Source organism: Megalobrama amblycephala, linkage group LG24 (genome assembly GCF_018812025.1).
Source record: "Megalobrama amblycephala isolate DHTTF-2021 linkage group LG24, ASM1881202v1, whole genome shotgun sequence".
NCBI lineage: Eukaryota > Metazoa > Chordata > Actinopteri > Cypriniformes > Xenocyprididae > Megalobrama > Megalobrama amblycephala.
Window position 1 is genome coordinate 22,561,022 of NC_063067.1, and position 19,399 is coordinate 22,580,420.

The window sequence follows — 19,399 nt, forward strand, 5'->3', positions numbered from 1 at the left end:
ATCTCAAAAATCCTTCTTGAAAGTGTTTCTGGTCATTCTCCACTGATCGCTGATTATTTATTGACTTTGTCAAGACAATGTAAGTATGACAGAAAGGAGAAATAAGTCAGTCTCTTCCTGGTAAGCACTGTAAGAGCGCGGAGTTTATGATCACCTTTGGGTGTGTTTAAACAGGTCAAAGAACATCAGCAGGATTTCTTCAGGTAAAATTTTAACAAAATGAACTTTTTTTTTTTTCAAAAATGTGAATTTCAAAAAAATTCACTATTGACTGTGACATGCTGTACCAAAAGCAAATTCTACAGAATTTATAGATCACAAACGAACACAAATAATTTAGAATTATCGATTTATTTCCAATGCCATACAAAAGAAGAAAAAAAAATTTATGCTGATAATTTCAGGGGAAAAAAAGTCAGCAAACAAAAAATCTCATGGGACTCTCATTAAACAAAATGAGCAAGTCTTTCACACATGAACAGTGTAGACAGTGTAGAAGTGTAGACAGTCTTCCCCTGCTTTGTCTAGATATTATTCTCAAACTGTTTATGCTTATTCTTTTGTTTGGCTTATCAGATTTTTGCCCTAATAAAACAGCTGTCAAGTAACATTACAAAAAGAGAACAGTTACAAATTGAAACAACATAGAGAGAAGAGTGTAAAAAAGCTATAGCCATTTTCTGTGTCCAAATGCTAAATTAATTATTAAATAAACTAAGTTAATTAATTAGTTAAGCTATTATACAATGTCTAATTGTAAAGAAAAGTCGGTAACACTTTAGAATACTGATCCTTCATTAATGAATAACTACACAGTAACAAATTAATAATGCATTATTAACACTCTAGTAACTACTATTAACTAACAAGAAACTCTGATTAATGAATTAGTAAGTAATAGTGCTCAGTTGAATGTAGTAGTTCACTATTAGCTAATCAGTAACTACTGTTTTTTCATACCTCCCAGAGAATTACTAAGAACTACTATATACAGGTTCAAAATTAACATGAATGATGCATAATGTATAATTAATTCTAAAGTGAAGAGCATGGTAACCCACCAGTAATGACTGAAGTATTACCAAATCCTTCAGAAGGAATTATTAATTATTTGGATCAGTATTCTAAAGTGAGAAACATGATAACTCTTTTGTAACTACTGGAGTCATTGCAAACTTTTGAGGTTTTTGTACGTTTTTGTACAGTAATTCCTTCTGATGTATTTGGTAACACTTAAGTAATTACTAGTGGGTTACTATGATCTTCACTTTAGAATACTGATCCAAATAATTAGTAGTTATGTAATGACTCTTGAGTTATTACTATCGAATACTTTACAAAAACCTCAAAAGTTTACAATGTGTCCAGTAGTTACTAAAGTGTTATCATGTTTCTCACTTCAGAATACTGATCCAAATAATTAGTAATTCCTTCTGAATGATTTGGTAATACTTCAGTCATTACTAGTGGGTTACCATGACCTTTACTTTAGAATTAATTATGTATTATTAATGTTAATTATGAACCTGTATATAGTAGTTCTTAGTAGTTCTGTGGGAGGTATGAAAAAAATAGTTACTGATTAACTAATAGTGAACTACTACCTTCAACTGAGCACTATTACTAAATAATTAATTTATCAGAGTTTCTTGTTAGTTAATAGTAGTTACTTGTGTTATAATAATGCATTACTCATTTGTTCCTGTATAGTAATTCATTAGTGTTCTAAAGTTTTACCGAAAAGTCTATATGTTATTACTAAATCTCTGACACTTTATTTACAAAGGAAAAGAAAGTCTGCGGGACTATATAGGGAGACAAAGTGGATTGTGCAAGTGACAAATCATTGCATTTCTAATCAGTATCAGTTTACTCAAGGGACTAAACATTTTACTTGTGTCCAGATTGCAGTAGCTGAATCCTACGGTTCTCTGGCAAAGATATCCACAAACTAAACAAGATTTAGTGATTTTGCTCAACCTGTTGTCTTCCATGCTACTTCTGAGATGAGTTTTGATCAGCTTCAGGCAGAAGCTGCGCTTACATGCAGCAGTACTGACTGGAAGTGTTATTTTACACAGCCTAAAGAAATCCTGGAAAACATCCTTATACGGCTCAACAAAAACAGCTAGATCTAATATACTGCATGGTTTCTGTATCCCAAAAACAACCTAAAAAACAACAGGTTGCATTATACCATGTTTTCTTTTGTAAAGTTTATTTACAAAACAAGAATGACACTCTCAACTTTTTAGAACTCAGTTTATGTTACATAATCCACATTTACATTACTGTACAAAATTTTTCGTAAGTTTCCCCCTTTGTATAGACAGTGATGAAACTGAAAAACACTTGTGTACATCTTCAGCTACATCTAATAGTTTTGACATTTCATTTTTTTTTTTTTTTTTTTTAGATTTTTTTTAGACCAACCGCCAACTGAAGACCCGCATCAATGAGCACAGAAGTTCTATTAGAAGGACAGACATCCATTCTCCTGTGGCCAGACATTCTGTAGATGCTGGTCACAAGCTTACTGACATGAGCTTTTGTGGTATTCAGAGATTGACAAGCTCAAGAAGAGGTGGTGACTCTAACAAAAGATTATTACAATGTGAAGCTAAGTGGATTTATTATATGGACTGTGTATATCCAAAGGGATTGAATAAAGAACTGTTTTCTATGAATTATATCTTGTTACTCCAAAATACACTTATTGTTCCCTAATTTATTTATATCATGATGGATCATTACAAAAATGTTGTAGTAATTTTGTATACATATTTTTAGACTTACAATTGATATACTTTGCAATTTAGTATGTTATACATATTCTTTTTTCTTTGATGTTGGATTATTATTATCATTCTTAATGTTTTTTTCTCCTTTTTCCCCTCTCTTTTTCTTTTTGGATTATTTTCATGTAGATTTTCAAGTAAATCATTTGGTTGGATTATTTGTTATAGTTTGGTTCAATTGATCATGTGATCTATGCAACCATGTGACTCCTTAAATCAAGATGGCTCCTGAACATGTGCAAATTGGCCTGTATAGAGTTTTGCTAGTGTCTGAATGAGAAATTAATTTGATGAATTTGAAAATGAATGATCCACAGTTTAGCTCACATAGACTGCACATGTTGTGATCACTGTGTGAAGGTCTCACAAAAGGCCCTGTTATTACCTTACTTGTAAAAGGGTACATGAATTATTCAAAATTCAGTTTTAGACTTTCACAATGAAAATCTCCTGCAGATCAGATAGAATCATTTACTGTCTCTGCATTCATTTTGTCATACTTTTCTTGTTCTAGCTACATCCTAAACAACTTAAAAAACTATAATAACAATAAAAACTACAGTGACATAATAAGCATAGGCGTTCATCATTATATATTGTGCAAACATTGCAAAACAATCATAACATGCACATGCTTGAATACTGAAACCAAAGATGATTTTCCCAATTGTGTACATCGATACTGATTTAACTGATATCTGTTTCTGACCACAGAAGAAGGTTTTAAATGTATTTGTCTAGTAAAATGTATACTGGGAATCATCATATAGTAACTGCTCCTTCAGCCCTCTTGATGTTACCAGGGATTCAGTGTCTTGTTGTAATGCTAAGGTCCAATGAAGACCTGAAGATGATGATAGTAAAAAACTCACAAGGTTTATTAAAGTAATCCAAACAGATAGCCAACATGCGAAACAGCGAGCAAACATGAGACGCAAACAATACTGGACAACTAAACAGAACACAGGCAGGAACTTAAATACACAGTGATGATGATTTACTAAAAGACGAACAGCTGTGATGATGAGTGTTAGTGTCCATAGTAACTGATCCACTGCTGCTTCAATTTATATCTTTTGAGTGATTTATAATCAAGTTATTAATCAATATTTATCCTTCTAAATATTAAATGATTTGAATGACTTCTTTAATGTATGTTAAAGCATTTATTTACCTTTTCATCTTCAAACACAAGAGAATAATGATGAATATTGTCTGTACCTCTCACTGAGAGAAAAGTACAACTTATCTATATGTTTTGAGGAAATATCCTGCTCAAAGTACTTGAGAAGCTACGCATCCTTTGTATCTATGTATGTGTGCAGGTATTCTTGTTGCAGAGCAGTATTGGTGAAAGATGAACAACTGGCACCCTGGATAATGGAATGACTTGATTTTCCCAACAAATTGGCACCTAAAAAAGCAGTTCTATAACCTCGGAGGTCACTCCGTGCCTAGACCAGGGTTTTGTTTTCATCTGTGGACTCTGTTTGAGTATAACTGTTGCTGTATTGAATGTGTAATCAGAGCTGCCAACAAACTCCTTGTGAGTGTTGAAGCTGTCTTCTGCTGATGAAACTGTAAACTATTCGTCAGTAAAATTTTCTTCAATTTATTTTTTTAAACTCTGACTCCGGGTCTTCATTCGTCATATCTGGTCTTTGGGTCTTTAACTGTAAATTCCCCTACAAAGTGGTGTAATGACTGACCAATGGGGAGCCGATGGGACGAGGAAACCCAGTGGAGCCACTATGATTTGGGGAAATATCCTGCTCAACCAACTTCAACCTTAGAGAAGCTATGCATCCTTTGTATCTATGTATGTGTGCTGGTATTGCACTGGTGGAGCCATGAGGGTCTCCGGTGGAGCCAAAGGTGGGAGGAGCCGACGCGGAGCCGACAGGTCGAGATGAAGCGAAGTGATCAGAGGCTGGATGCAGAGCCGTAGGATCCTTACGCACAGGCACTCCTGATGGTTGCGCGACCTGCGGCTTGACATCATAGCAAGGACTCCCCGGAGATGGCGCAGGGCTACAAACATCCAGCAGTGACGGGGCTGGAGGACTGGCTGAGCTCTGTGGTGGTGGTGGTGGTGATGAAACGAGACTTGACAGGATGACCGTAATCATAACACAGTCCACAAATGTTGAAGCAAAGTATAAATTCCAGTCCATAATGTTCACCATGCTGTCCTTAGACAGCGATAAGACTGAGGAATCAGAGTCCTTACAGTTCTTCGTAAGCAATAAAGATTCATATACCGGGTGGGATAGGGAGGGAGTTGACAAGTCCCGATTGAAGTCCATTAGCCAGTCCTCCATCTTCATTCCCTTTGGTCCTTCCAGTCAAGTCCCTCAGGGTCTGGGAGGTCGATGGGATGATGGAAGTTAGGAAGTGACTTCAGGGTCTCGCCGTCATAGGGGCAGGTGAGTGCAAGGTGACAAAATCCCTCTGTGAAAATGAAAACGTTCGGGCTCTCATGAGCCGCGGCAGCGAATTGAGCTGCATAATCCATTTTGGTCCGGTATTCTGTAACGCTAAGGTCCAATGAAGAAGAAAATGATGATAGTAAACCTCACAGGGTTTAAAGTAATCCAATCAGAAGCCAACATGCGAAACAGCGTGTCTATACACAAACTATACCGGACAACTAAAGAGAACACAAGCAGGAACTTAAATACACAGTGATGATTAACTTAAATACAAATAGCTTTGATGATGTGTGTTAGTGTCCATGGTAACTGATGAGTGGCGGTAAACTAGAACAAAGGAAAATCAAACCAAACCAAACGTGACTGTGACACTTGCTCCAAGGCACAATGGTGAGAAGATTAGTCTCTCAGTAAATCTCACACTTTTAAGTCACTTTCACTTTCGACATTCTCATATCATGTAAAAACACTAAAAGGCAGTTTCCTTGCTTGAGGCTGGTCTATCATTGTATGTGCTAGTGCAGTTCCTATGCAGCAGAAAGGTTTGAGATCATTATAGTATCTTTATACTTTCATTGTGCCCCTAAAACAAGCCACATAACTTCCAGTTGAAATGGATATTTATCAGTATTTGTAATGTTCTTTTGGGGCTTAAAATATGGCATCCGATCATAGCAAAGTAAGTGTTGTAACAGGTATTCAGATGACAGTGAGTTTTAAATGCCCAATATTTTGATATTTTAAGAGACTGTTACAGTTATCATATATATCTCCTTTAACATAAACTCAAAGTACACAATTGCTGTCCTTTAAAAAGACATGCTTATTCATCTTTAAGAGGTTTAAAAATACTTCAAACTTCTGTTGTCTTTGCTGACTTGCACTACAAAACATATGCTCTCTCAGTTTACTCGCTGTCTAAACCAGACAACAGCCCACTAGTTCTTTCCAGCAAAGCTGTTACAGTGACTTCCTCCGTAAGCCTGGCAGCTCTCTGAAGCTGAGCCCAGGAGAAAGTGTGCTGCCTGGAGAGGAAAGAACGGTATTGTTCCTGGTTGAGGAGCTGCCTTGTATCTTGTAGGAAACAGAGTTGTAGTACACTGAGTTAATATTGTACTCAGGGCACTGGTTTTGGGATGGGGTTGGGCTGTTGCAGAAGCCCAAGTGATAGCAGATGCTGGTGCACAGCAGGCTCAATTGGGACCGAGACTGGCACGGGTTTGTGTGTAACGGCAGAGGCGAGTACAGCTCACGCTCCTCTGCCGGGGACGGGATGAGGTTGGTGCAGCTGGTCCCCTCCTCTATGGGCAAGAAGAGGTTGCTATGGCAGTGATTGTTCCGCCCAGAATTCATAGCTGTGAGGTTACGACCCCTCTTCAGTGAGGCCCGTTCCTGAGCGTCCCGCTTCTCATCCTCGCTGTTCATAGTGAGGAACCTCAACACCACCAAGTTGAGGAACGCTCCGATCACTGTCAACCCCACAAGGATGTACATGAAACTAAAGACTACATAAGGTGTCTTTTCTTGGAGGTCCTCCTTCTTTTGAAGAGCCACAAAGTCCCCAAAGCCAATGGTGGTGAGAGTGATGAAGCAGTAGTAGTATGCATGGAAGAACGTCCAGCCCTCGAAGTGCGAGAAGGCCGCGGCTCCCACACACAGAGTTCCCAGGCAGGACAAGAAACCTACCAAAACCATGTTTTCCATGGAAATCTCTGTGCGATGAAGCCCTAGGCATTTCTTGACACGGCTGAGGAGGTAGCGGACGAACGTGTTCATCCTCTCGCCCAGACTCTGGAACATCACCAGTGTAAGAGGGATGCCCAGGACGGCATAGAACATGCAGAAGACCTTTCCCGCGTCTGTGCCGGGGGCTGCATGGCCATAACCTGCAGAAAAGCAGTGCCAATGCAACATCTCAGTCAGATCGGAGGAATGAGACAGACATCAACGGCAAAAATTATACTTCATAGATAAGTTTGTCAATGTTAGTCAGAAAGATTGGTTACACTTGTTACAAGTCCTTGTTACCATATAATTAGATAAATAAGTAGCAATTGCTTGGGGAGGGGGGGGTTACAGTAAATTTTACATTAACAGTCTATTGTAATGTTACATGTAGGATAAGCTCACAAAGACAAAAGGAGAGTGCTAGAACATCAACTTTAATAAATAAACTGCAGACTGGAGTAATACACACGCTAACATAAACGAGAACCGACAAAAACTGAAGGAGAACTGAGGACTTATAAGTAGCCCTGTTGAAAAAAAAACAGCATATGCTGGTTAGGTATGTTTTGAAGCAGGGAAGCTGGTTTGAGCTGGTTTATTGTCCTTAGCTGTTTTGGGCTGGTTTATGCTGTCCTTAGCTGGTCATGAGCTGGTTTAAGCTGGTCAAGTGCTGGTCCTAAGCTGGTCCTGAGCTGGAGCTAGTTGCTTAAGACCAGCATTTGACCAGCTTAAACCAGCTCATGACCAGCTAAGGTCGAGTGCACACTGTGCGATTTATAATAGTCCTACGATTGTTGCTTGTCAGACTCAACGAACATGATCCTCATGTCACACTGTGAGATCTCAGTTGTTATTTATGTCAACAGTCAAGACGCGTTAAAAATGGACACACACAAGAAAACTTGTCCAGATATTTACATCATCATCCCATTCACGTTTAGTGACTGAGCTGTATTACACACTGGACTGAAATGGTGGCTAACAAAGAAATCTCAAGGGTTAATTTTGATCACAGCTTGTTTTGAAAAACGAAGACAATTTGATGTTCGTCATAGGAGAAGTCACACTGCAGGACTGTGCGCCAAATCCTCTGACACTGCCAGAATTTCGTCTGAGGTAAGATTTGATAGCAATGGACATTAATCGGCTGTCGGTGAACATCAAAGACAACAGATTTTAGCCTAGGATCAGAGGAATCTTTTAGGATTTTCAAAATTTCTCTCAGACAACCAAATCATGGCCAAAATCATACAGTGTACACCTGGCTTAAGCCGCTAAGTTAAGACTGTGTCTTAAGAACTAGTCTGATCTACTATCAATTAAGACCTAACAAAGAAATTTTGTCAGAGTTTGCTGATCTGCTGACAATTTTGTGTCTTAAATTTAGGCAAGTTATGACTCTAGGGGATTTTAACATTCATGTTGATGAGAAAGCCAATGTTCTAGCCAAATACTTTTTATCTCTGCTGGACTGTTATAATTTTACAAAGTTTGTTGATTTCCCTACTCACTGCAAAGGCCGTGCACTGGATTTAGTTATTGCAAATGATGTTTTGGTGTCAGGATTTTCCTCTGTTGATGTTGGTCTATCTGACCATTCTGCTGTCTTTTTTAACTTAGAGGAAGCTTCAAGTAGGCAGGAATTACACACTGTTTCATTTCATAAATGGCAATAAATTGACATTACTATTTTTGCTGAATCCATCCAGTTGAGGATAAAATTATTCTGTTAAATAATGCCCTCACTGCCAAATTGAACATATTTACTCCTTTAAAATCACGCACTGTCTCTTTTGTACACTCAGCTCCTTGGTATAACGACGATCTGCTCTCAAAGAAGGTAGCTTTTCGCAAACTGGAGCGAAAGTGTCGTTTTTCAGGTTTGAGCATTTTTCACCAGGCTTAGAAAGCCTCCCTAAAAAAGCAAAATACTGATTTGAACAACTATAGCAATTTTTGTCCAATTTTAAATCTTCCATTCTTGGCAAAAAAATTTTAGAGGGCGTTGTGGCTTCTCAATTACACAGTCATTTAACTGTTAATAACCGTTTTGAGCCCCATCAATCCGGGTTTCAGAAATTGCACCGTACTGAGACGGCCTCAGTTAAAGTCGCTAATGACCTGTTATTAGCATCCATCAATTCTTATTCTCTTGGACCTAAGTGCAGCTTTCGACACCATCAATCACTCACTATTACTTAGTCAACCTGAATCTGTCTTTGGTGTAACGGAGACTGCTCTGGGTTGGTTCAGATCCTATTTTTTTGATCGCAGTCACTTTGTTTTTATGGATGGGCACAGATTAGAGGTTGGTTTTGTTAGTATGGGTGTCCCCCAGGGCTCAGTTCTTGGTCCTTTGCTTTTATTTATGTTTACCCACTCTGTCAATTTTTGAGATCTCTCGACCTTAACTATCATTTTTATGTGGACGATACCCAGATTTACATCCACTCAAAACTGGATCAAGACATGGACACATCTCATCTTTCAAACTGTATTTCGGAGATTAAGATATGGATGTCTAGGAACTTCCTGTGCTTGAATAGTTCCAAAACTGAAGTCATGATTGGCTCTCCCCATCAACCGCGTAATGCTGGTTCCTTAGCTTTGCCTGTTAATGGTGTTGCCTTGGAGTTACAAAGTAAATAAAGTAAATTCTCATCTTATGACCCCAAATTTTGGAATTCTCTCCCGTCTGACATCAGGGACGCAAATTTATTAGTCATCTTTAAATTGCATCTTAAAGCTTTTTAATTCAGGATTGCTTTTAATTGACTAATTATTTTTTTTATTTTGTTTCTTTTTCTGTATTACTCTGTACTTTGTGTTTTATATTGTTGTGCTTGCTTGTGTTGTAAAGCACTTTGAGAAAGCAACTTTTAAAGGCACTATACAAAATAAATTTATTATTATTATTAATTAGTAAGGGCTAATCAGTCTTACTTTTGGATTCAAATTAAACTAATATACCTTTTTATGCATCCGACTTAAAAAAGTTATGACCAGTCCAATTAGCTTGTAGCTTGTCTAAGCAGTTTATGCAGCTGGCCCTGTCTGGTCTTTTACTGTAGAATATACAACAAAGTATTGGAAAAACATGCAGTGACTTATTGGATGACCAACAGTCAGCATAGGATTTCTCAGAGACAATGCCGGGAGACAGTAACGCATAACCTGATATTGCTGAGTTCAACATGTTCCTGGGTCAACGTTTTTGTTGATCCTGGATCAACAATATGTTGACAACATTCAAATCAACCAATCAGTAAACCCTACATCATTTGAGGGACAAGAATAATACTTTACAGATTATGTCATTTTTTGATGAAAGTTTAGGCTTAAATCTGTGTCTGTATCATCGAGAACCGTTCATCCAAATTGGTGCTTCAATATAGATGGACACGCGAGACGCGACACACATCAGTATTATTTATCTCCGAGAACGGACATCATTTCCCTCTGATTTTTGGGATAACTTATGGGTAGTGTTAGGTTTATGGGTAGGAATAGGGTTAAGACAAAATTTTCAGACTGGAATGTTGTTCCAGGATCAACAAAATATGTTGACCCAGGAACGCATCTAACTCAGCAATATCAGGACGTGCAGACAGTAACAGTTTTGTGTGTGTGTGTAAAAAATAACATAAATTTGTGTGTATATCAAATAATAACATATTGATACAATTGAATTTTATTTTATATTGTGTAGTGTCTGCATTGACAAATATAAACCCCTGCCCTACATTATGGAGACAAAATGCCCTCACAAAGATGGCAAGATCCTAAATCCTTGTCCTTATGGGAACATTTTTTGGTCCCCATGAGGAAAACAGCTTTCACTCTAAAAAAATCTTGGGTTATTTTTCTACCCAAGTCATGGGTTGAGCCATTTTTGGGGTTATTTTTCCATTGTTTGGGTAGATTTTAGGTCATTTTTTGGTTCAGACATAATAACCCAGTGTTTTAGTTTTTGTGTTATCCAGATCCTGGGTCAGACATAATTGTTTGGGTAGTTTTTGTGTTACCTAGATCCTGGGTCAGACATAATAACCCAGTGTTTGGGTAGTTTTTGTGTTATCCAGATCCTGGGTCAGACATACTAACCCAATCGTTTGGGTAGATTTTGTGTTACCTAGATCCTGGGTCAGACGTAATAACCCAGTGTTTGGGTAATTTTTGTGTTATCCAGATCCTGGGTCAGACGTAATAACCCAGTGTTTGGGTAGTTTTTGTGTTATCCAGATCCTGGGTCAGACGTAACAACCCAGGGTTTGAGTTATTTATCGCTGGCTTTTTATGCCCTTTTCAGGAGAGAGCAGTGCAGCTCCATTATGTATTTTTACACAAACCTGTGTTTTACATTTTATTTTATATAAAAATTCATTATTGTTCTGTATATTGTTTAATTCTTATGCAAAGCAACATACATGGGCGTGATGTAAGTCACCTAAACGAGTGTCACATCGGTCTTTTCGCGTGATGGAAACTCCTGATGCCTTGCATAAAAGTTTATGATTTTATACAAATAGATACAGAATAAATACTTAGGATGTTAAAATACAGCATTTTTCGGCTACGAGTGAAACGCAGGACAGCGGTCTGAAGTTATCAGTTCCCTTGCCGAACGCGAGCCATCTCCGGCAGGAGATCCAGCGCTGCTACGGTGGAAACAGGACAATGGAGACTGGTTGATTACACTTAAATTACTTCTAAATGTTTAGTTTTTACTTCTAATACTTGTTAAACGAGCTTAAATGGAGGCAATATGTATTAAAAATGATATAAAATATGCTATACTCTAAAATATGATCAAATTGGGTTGTTTTTAACCCAGTGTTTTTTTAGAGTATAAATCATCTGATGTTTTTTTGAAAATGTAAAAATGCAGAAAGTTTTCTGTGATGGGTAGGTTTAGGGTAGGGTTAGAAAATATACAGTTTGTACAGTATTAAAATCATTATGTATATGAAAAGCCCATAAAACATGAAAACACAACATTACTCTAACTCTCCACATGTTACAAGCATACCCGGTCTCCCCTTCTGACCTTTGAGCTTCAAACAACATGTGATCTGTTAAACATTTTATCAAATACTATATTCAGAATTGCACCTTGAAATTAATTTAGTAATTAATTAAAATATTTTACTGCATTGTGAGCTCACTGCATGACTAACAATGCCAGGCCATGGGTTCAACATCCAAGGAACATTGATAATGATAAATTGTATATGTTGAATTTTCTGTAGCTTGCAGTCAGATGCATAATTAGAGGTGTGGCTCAATTTAATTCTTTTGTTTTGATACTAATTGTCAACATAATGAGGATCAAGCAAGCTGGTTTGAGTACAACAGTCCTCACGTCCTTCTATAGGTGTGTGGTGGAGAGTATCCTCACATCATGTGTCATTGTGTGCTATGGAAACTGCTCTGCCGCAGACGGGAAGGCTCTGCAGCGGGTGGTGAAGTCTGCACAGAGGATCACAGGCAGCAGTTTCCAACAATTGCAGACATTTACTCCAAGCAGATGCAGGGACAGGGCTGCCAGTTTCATGAAAGGCTTTTCCCACCCTGCCTATGGACTGTTTACCTGTCTTCCACTCAGGAAGAAGTCTGTGCACCATTCGAGCCAGAACAACCAGGCTCAGAAACCGCTTCTTTCCAGAAGCTGTTTGACTTACAAATTCTTCTTCTCTTTTATGCGCAATAACATCTATAAACTGACGTTCACATGTAATACAGTTTTTAATGTGCTGTGTTAAGAGCACATATTATAAACTTTCGCATGTGCAATAATGTTCACATTAATGATTTTGAATGTGCAATAACACTTGACTATTTCTGTTTATTAATACTCATTATTTGCATCGTCTTAGCTTAATCTGAGATTTTATTGTTTATGATGTTATTTTATTTGCTGCTGCTGCTGTTTAGCTATAGGTCTTAGATTATAATGTTTTATTTTGTATAATGTTTATCTAATGTTTAATTGTTTTGTCGTTGTTACTGGGACCTTTTGTTCCTCTCATGTACTCATGTTATTGAATGACAATAAAAAATCCTTGAATCCTTTAACAATGATTATCAGTGTTCCAGTTACTTGGGATCTTTAGACCTTGTTTATTCATATCAAATTTCTGCTCTTACCAAGTCAGAAGTGTGACAACATTTGTTTTTATAATTTTACATCTGCTGTTTATTTACAGTCTTACTGGCAACTAAAATTTACAGTAAATTTCTTAGAGTGTACTAAGTAATATTAATTAACATCAATAATTTAGGGTTAGAGTTTGGGTTAGTTGCTTGAAATTATGCATTATTTACTGTTATTACTATAGTAATAAATAAATTAGCAAATTAACTTGCATACATTCTCTTTTGTGACAACCAAGTCTGTTTTAATTCATTTTGAGGGAATATTTGGAGGATGATTGCAAAAATGTCAACGTGGTGTAACCGTAAAAACTTTGTACCAAATAAATGATCTTGTTTAAAAAAGGTGAAATTCTCAATAAAAATAAGTTCGAAATAGTAGGTTAGTTTATATTACATCTTTAATCAGCATCATAAACTAGGGACATTTGACTATAACCCCCCTATAATAGAAAGGCTTGTAATAATAATAACCGGTTACACCATTTGACATTTCAATTTAAAATTCAAAATTGACAGGCATTATCATGGACACCTATGTAAGCACATGGCCTTGGAGGGAATATTTAAAAAAGTTAATACTCATGTTGCATGGTCTTCTTGCACAGTTTGAACAAAATGGCTCCTTGAAAGGTGGTTACACCACTTTGACACTTCAGGAATTTGATATGACTCACATGATTCCCCAAATTAGTTATAATATCCAGAACAATGGTGTTCCATTTAGTTTTATTTTCTGAGAATTATTATTGAGAATTTCACCTTTTTTAAAACAAGAAGAATTATTTGGTACAGGTTTTTACGGTTACACCACATTGACGTTTTTGCAATCATCCCCAAATATTCTCTCAAATAAATTTAAATCAGACATTTTCGACTTTGTCCTCAAAAAAGAGAATGTATACAAGTCATTTGAAAATTTATTTCGAAATTTTAACCCTTTTAAATGTAACTAAACCATATGGACATAAAAAGTAGTGTCATGTCATTGACCTATAGCTATTATTTTTATTTTATTTATTTATTTTTGCAGTGATGCAATAGAAAAAACATTTTTGGTTCCTGGAACCTTTCAGTGAAAAATTTTCTTCTACTGTGAAGAACATTTTAATAATTTATAAAGGACATTTTCCGCTATAAAGAACCTTTTGTGCAATGGAAAGATGGATGTTAAAGGTTCTTCATGGATGCCATTAAAGAACCTTTATTTTTAAGAGTGTATAATTAGTCATACGATTGTTAATAATTCCTATATTCTCAATGCTTTCCAGGTAGATTTTTTTCGCATGCAATTCTAAAACATTGAAACTCACCTATCGTGGTGATGACAGTTATGGCAAAGTAAAAAGATCCAGCGAATTTCCACTGTCTGCCAGCGCGATGGGGCTCTGCCTGCAGCACTACCCGCTCGATCTCCCGATAGTCATCCTCAGTGAAACGATACTTCCTCTTCATGTCGCTGCGCTTCTGTTCTAGGAAGCGTTTCCGCGCGCTCTCAGTCTCGGACTCCAGCGCGTCAAAGACCGCGGCGCCCACCAGCAGGTATGAGAACATGCAGAGGATGAGAGAGAGCGTGCGCACGTTCTGCTTTTTCATCTTCATCTTCAGAGGAGCTCGAACAGGTTGAGTGATTCAGTGCATCGGTATTAACGCTCAGTCTATGGGATTTCTTGGTTTATGTGGCACTGAGTAATAGAGAATCCAGGTATTCTGTCAGACGCGTGTCTGAGGAAGAACATAGTGTACCGTTTTCATGTCTTCGTCAATTGTTGCAGGTAAATTCGTAGAGGATGTGGTAGAGATCAAACTACAGTCTTCCTGTTATGCGCAAATCGTGCGAAGGAGGTTTCAAAACTGATTCTGTCATGTCTGGCGACCAATAAAATCTCCTGAACTCCAGCTGCACTCACAGTCATGCTCATACCCTGGTGTGTGGGAAGATGTTTATCTCGCGTACTGGTTACTTCAAGCGTGATCAGTGCAGGCTAAAGAAACGAGAAAGCCACAATTCGCTTTAGCTTTGATTGTTTGCGCGAGGATGCGGGCAGACGCCTCTTGTCGCTGTTCATGGTACTGAACTTCAGCTTTAAGTTTAAATGGTCAGGAATTTACATTATTAAAGAGTTTTATTTTACAATAATTTACGGTGACATCAATGCATGGGTCATCACTGTGAAACAACAGCAGAATGATGCTGCTATCACAGTAATTTACTGCTCGTTTGACTGTGAATTCACATTATAAAGTTGTCTTTATGCCACTGTAAGAAATGTGATTGTTTACCACTATATTTTTTTTTAAGTCACCATAATGGCTATTGTTGCTTGGGATATTACAGTATACTTTGTATATTAATTTTTAAATGTCTGATCCATGCAAGTCAGAAGTGTGACAGATGAAAACATTTTGTTAAAACAATGACAAGCAAGAATATAAAATAGTCTAATTGGCTGATTTTAAGTTGGTCAAACTATTCTTGTCTATTCTTGAAGATTTTATTTTAGCAGTATTTAAGCATGAAGACTTAAAGGGTTAGTTCACCCAAAAATGAAAAATTCTGTCATTTATTACTCACTCTCATGTCGTTCCACACCCGTAAGATCTTCGTTAATCTTCGGAACACAAATCGAGATATTTTTGATGAAATCCGATGGCTCAGCGAGGCCTGCATCGGGAGCAATGACATTTCCTCTCTCAAGATCCATTAAATGTACTAAAAACATATTTAAATCAGTTCATGTGAGTACAGTGGTTCAATATTAATATTATAAAGTGACAAGAATATTTTTGGTGCGCCAAAAAAACAACAAAATACGACTTATATAGTGATGGCCGATTTCAAAACACTGCTTCAGGAAGCTTCGGAGCATAATGAATCAATGTATCGAATCTGCTGTTCGGAGCGCCAAAGTCACGTGATTTCAGCAGTTTGGCGGTTTGACACGCGATCCGAATCATGATTCGATACGCTGATTCATTATGCTCCGAAGCTTCATGAAACATTGTTTTGAAATCGGCCATCACTAAATAAGTCGTTATTTTGGGATTTTTTTGGCGCACCAAAAATATTCTCGTCACTTTATAATATTAATATTGAATCACTGTACTCACATGAACTGATTTAAATATGTTTTAGTACATTAATGGATTTGAGAGAGGAAAGTATTGCTCCCTATGCAGGCCTCACTGAGCCATGGATTTCAACTAAAATATCTTAATTTGTGTTCCGAAGATTAACGAAGGTCTTATGGGTGTGGAATGGCATGAGGGTAAGTAATAAATGACAGAATTTTCATTTTTGGGTGAACTAACCCTTTAACAATAACATATTTCTGTTAACTCATAACTGTTTGTAGATTGATCTTTCACAATAGTGAATCAACTGCTGAGATTCATCTTCAAAAGTTGTGACATCATCTTGCAACACAAGATTGTTTTTCTTAAGCATCACCTAATGATGCAAGACATCAATACTCGACATACAAAACACAATTGTGACACTTAACAAATCATTTTAAAAAAGTTTAAATAAGTTCAGCAGAAAAAAAACAAGTGTTAAAGAACTGCATTGCATGGTGTACAGATGTTTTGTATAACAGGATGCTTATGTAGAGGATATAGACATATTCAGAGGGAGGGACGGACAGCACTGGTGGTGGGGTGGCTATACAGTTGCATGAAAAAGTATGGGAACCACTTTCAGAATCTGTGAAAATGTGAATAATTTTAACAAAATAAGAGAGATCATAGAAAAGAAAAAGCAGAAAATAGAAAATGCATGTTATTTTTTAATTAGTACTGTCCTGAGTAAGATATATAGTCCACAAGACAAAAACATAGCTGAATTTATTAAAATAACTGCGTTCAAAAGTTTGGGACCCATTGATTCTTAATACTGTGTGTGGTTACCTGGATGATCCACGGCTGTTTTTTTGTTTTGTAATGGTTGTTCATGAGTCCCTTGTTTGTCCTGAGCAGTTAAACTGAGCTCTGTTCTTCAGAAAAACCCTTCAGGTCCTGCAGATTCTTTACTTTTCCAGCGTTTTTTTGCATATTTGTACCCTTTCCAGCAGTGACTGTATGATTTTGAGATCCATCTTTTCACACTGAGGACAATTGAGGGACTCAAACACAACTATTAAAAAAGCTTCAAACATTCACTGATGATCCGGAAGGAAACGCGATGCATTAAGAGACGGGGGGTGAAAACTTTTTGAATTTGAAGATCAAGGTAAATTGTACTTAATTTGTCTTCCGGGAAACATGCAAGTATCTTCTGTTGCTTCCGAAGGGCTGTACTAAATGGGGGGGAAAAAAGATATTTCAACAAAATAAGAAAAATTTGGACATCTTCATCCTATTCAAAGTCTTATTGTGTTAAAATTATTCACATTTTCAAAGATTCTACAAGTGGTTCCCATACTTTTTTAAGCAACTGTATTTATTAAAAATAAATGTATACATATGATTATAGAAGTGAGTGATGAATATAAATCAGTTACAGAAGAGTTATTTTAAGAGAACAGACTATTAAGGTGATTAACTTGTGTAAACCTTGGTAAACTGATGCTTTGGAAAAGATTATGGGAATGGGTATTGACAGAGTGGAATAATGCAGGGAATGCCATGGGTGGTTGTTCTTTTCTAGATTTAACACTGGTTTCAGAATCCATGAAATTGGAAGATAATTAGGAAGCATGGTGTTAGTTTTCACTGTTGCGCATATGATACTCATCTCTATATTTCTTCACACCCAGAAACTTACCAATTCACAAAATTAAATGACAAAAAACTAGATGTCTATAATCTATTGCTAGATTCAAATTCTAATTATTGGACCAAAAACCTCTGTACATAATAACCTAGAATACTGTCTAAAGGCCTCGGTATACTTCAAACAAAGTTCTTTTTCGTTCTTTGTTTAGGAGTAAAACGAAGTTCGAAATGCGTGACCAGCGATATACTGTAATCGAACATCTGACGCCACCCACACTGCTGAGACCGATGGTTATATGAATATGTAAATATGTGCCGTGCACTTTCTTCTCAGTAACAAAATAAACACAACCAAAATGAGGAAACAGCAAGCATTTATTATAGAAACATCAGAAATGCGTCTGATCATAACAGCATGGGATGTTAGCACGAGCTCTGTAAAGTAGCACTCCAGTCACGTCAGTCTTCTTATAGCATTTTATTTAATAGATTGTTTAAAATCAAGCAGCTTTACAGTACCAAACATGAAAAACAGTGTTAGTGCCTCATTTTTTTACAAGTACAACTTCATTTTGTACTATAAAGCGGCTATCCAGTGTGTTCATGTTTTCACCTGCAGAGATCTTACCTCAACGAGCTCAAACACACGAAATGAGTCAAAGACGTGTCCCACGCGATGAAAGCGGAGCCTCAGCGCACACCTCTTCGTTATCGTCACGGACCAATGGTAGTACAGGTGTTTTGTATGAACAAACTTTTCCTGAAAGTTTGCTTTGGCAAGCCGTTTCAAACTTCCAAAAAGAAAACAAAACGAACTGCGTTTTGGCCTGATTTTGTTCGAAATGACGTCATATTAGTTTGTTCTTCGATTTCGTTTGAAGTATACCGGGGCCTTAACACTTGATGGCTGCTCTGTTAAGTCTTCATCGTCAGTTAGGAACCTGGGTGTGCTCTTTGATACCAATCTTTCATTTCATAGCCACATTTCTAGAATTTGTAAAACCGCATTCTTCCATCTTAAAAATATATCTAAACTATGACATATGCTCTCAATAAAAAATGCAGAACAGTTAGTTCATGCATTCATGACCTTAAGGCTAGATTACTGTAACGCTTTACTGGGTGGTTGTTCTGCTCATCTGATAAACAAACTACAGCTGGTCCAAAATGCAACAGCAATAGTTCTGGCGAGAACCAGGAAGTATGACCATATTAGCCCGGTTCTGTCAACACTGCATTGGCTCCCTATTAAACATCATATAGATTTTAAAATCTTGCTAATTACTTACAAAGCACTAAATGGTTTAGGTCCCCAGTACCTGAGCGAGCTCTTAATGCATTATAGTCCTTCACGTCTATTGCGATCTCAAAATTCTGGCCAGTTGATAATACCTAGAATATCAAAATCAACCACAGGTGGTAGATCCTTTTCCTATTTAAAGGAAAAGGATCTACGTACGCGTAGGACATACAACGTAAGCATTTTGGAGAATACGGAAAGCGGAAGCATGTGCAAGTCGTTAATTTGTGTTTATAAAGCATATATACAGTTTTATTTTTTGGGAAAATGAC

At 37.1% G+C, this 19,399-nt stretch overlaps 1 protein-coding gene across 1 annotated transcript; it reads right to left on the bottom strand.

The window, feature by feature from the left end:
* Nucleotides 1–2,248: 2,248 nt before the first annotated feature.
* Nucleotides 2,249–15,226, bottom strand: kcnk15 (potassium channel, subfamily K, member 15). The gene is made up of 2 exons (XM_048179107.1): nucleotides 14,425–15,226; nucleotides 2,249–7,116 (listed from the first exon to the last, which is right to left on the bottom strand). The coding sequence occupies exons 1-2, from the start codon at nucleotides 14,711–14,713 to the stop codon at nucleotides 6,191–6,193; spliced, it is 1,215 nt and encodes a 404-aa protein (XP_048035064.1). The 5' UTR covers nucleotides 14,714–15,226; the 3' UTR covers nucleotides 2,249–6,190.
* Between the last annotated feature and the right edge of the window lie 4,173 nt (nucleotides 15,227–19,399).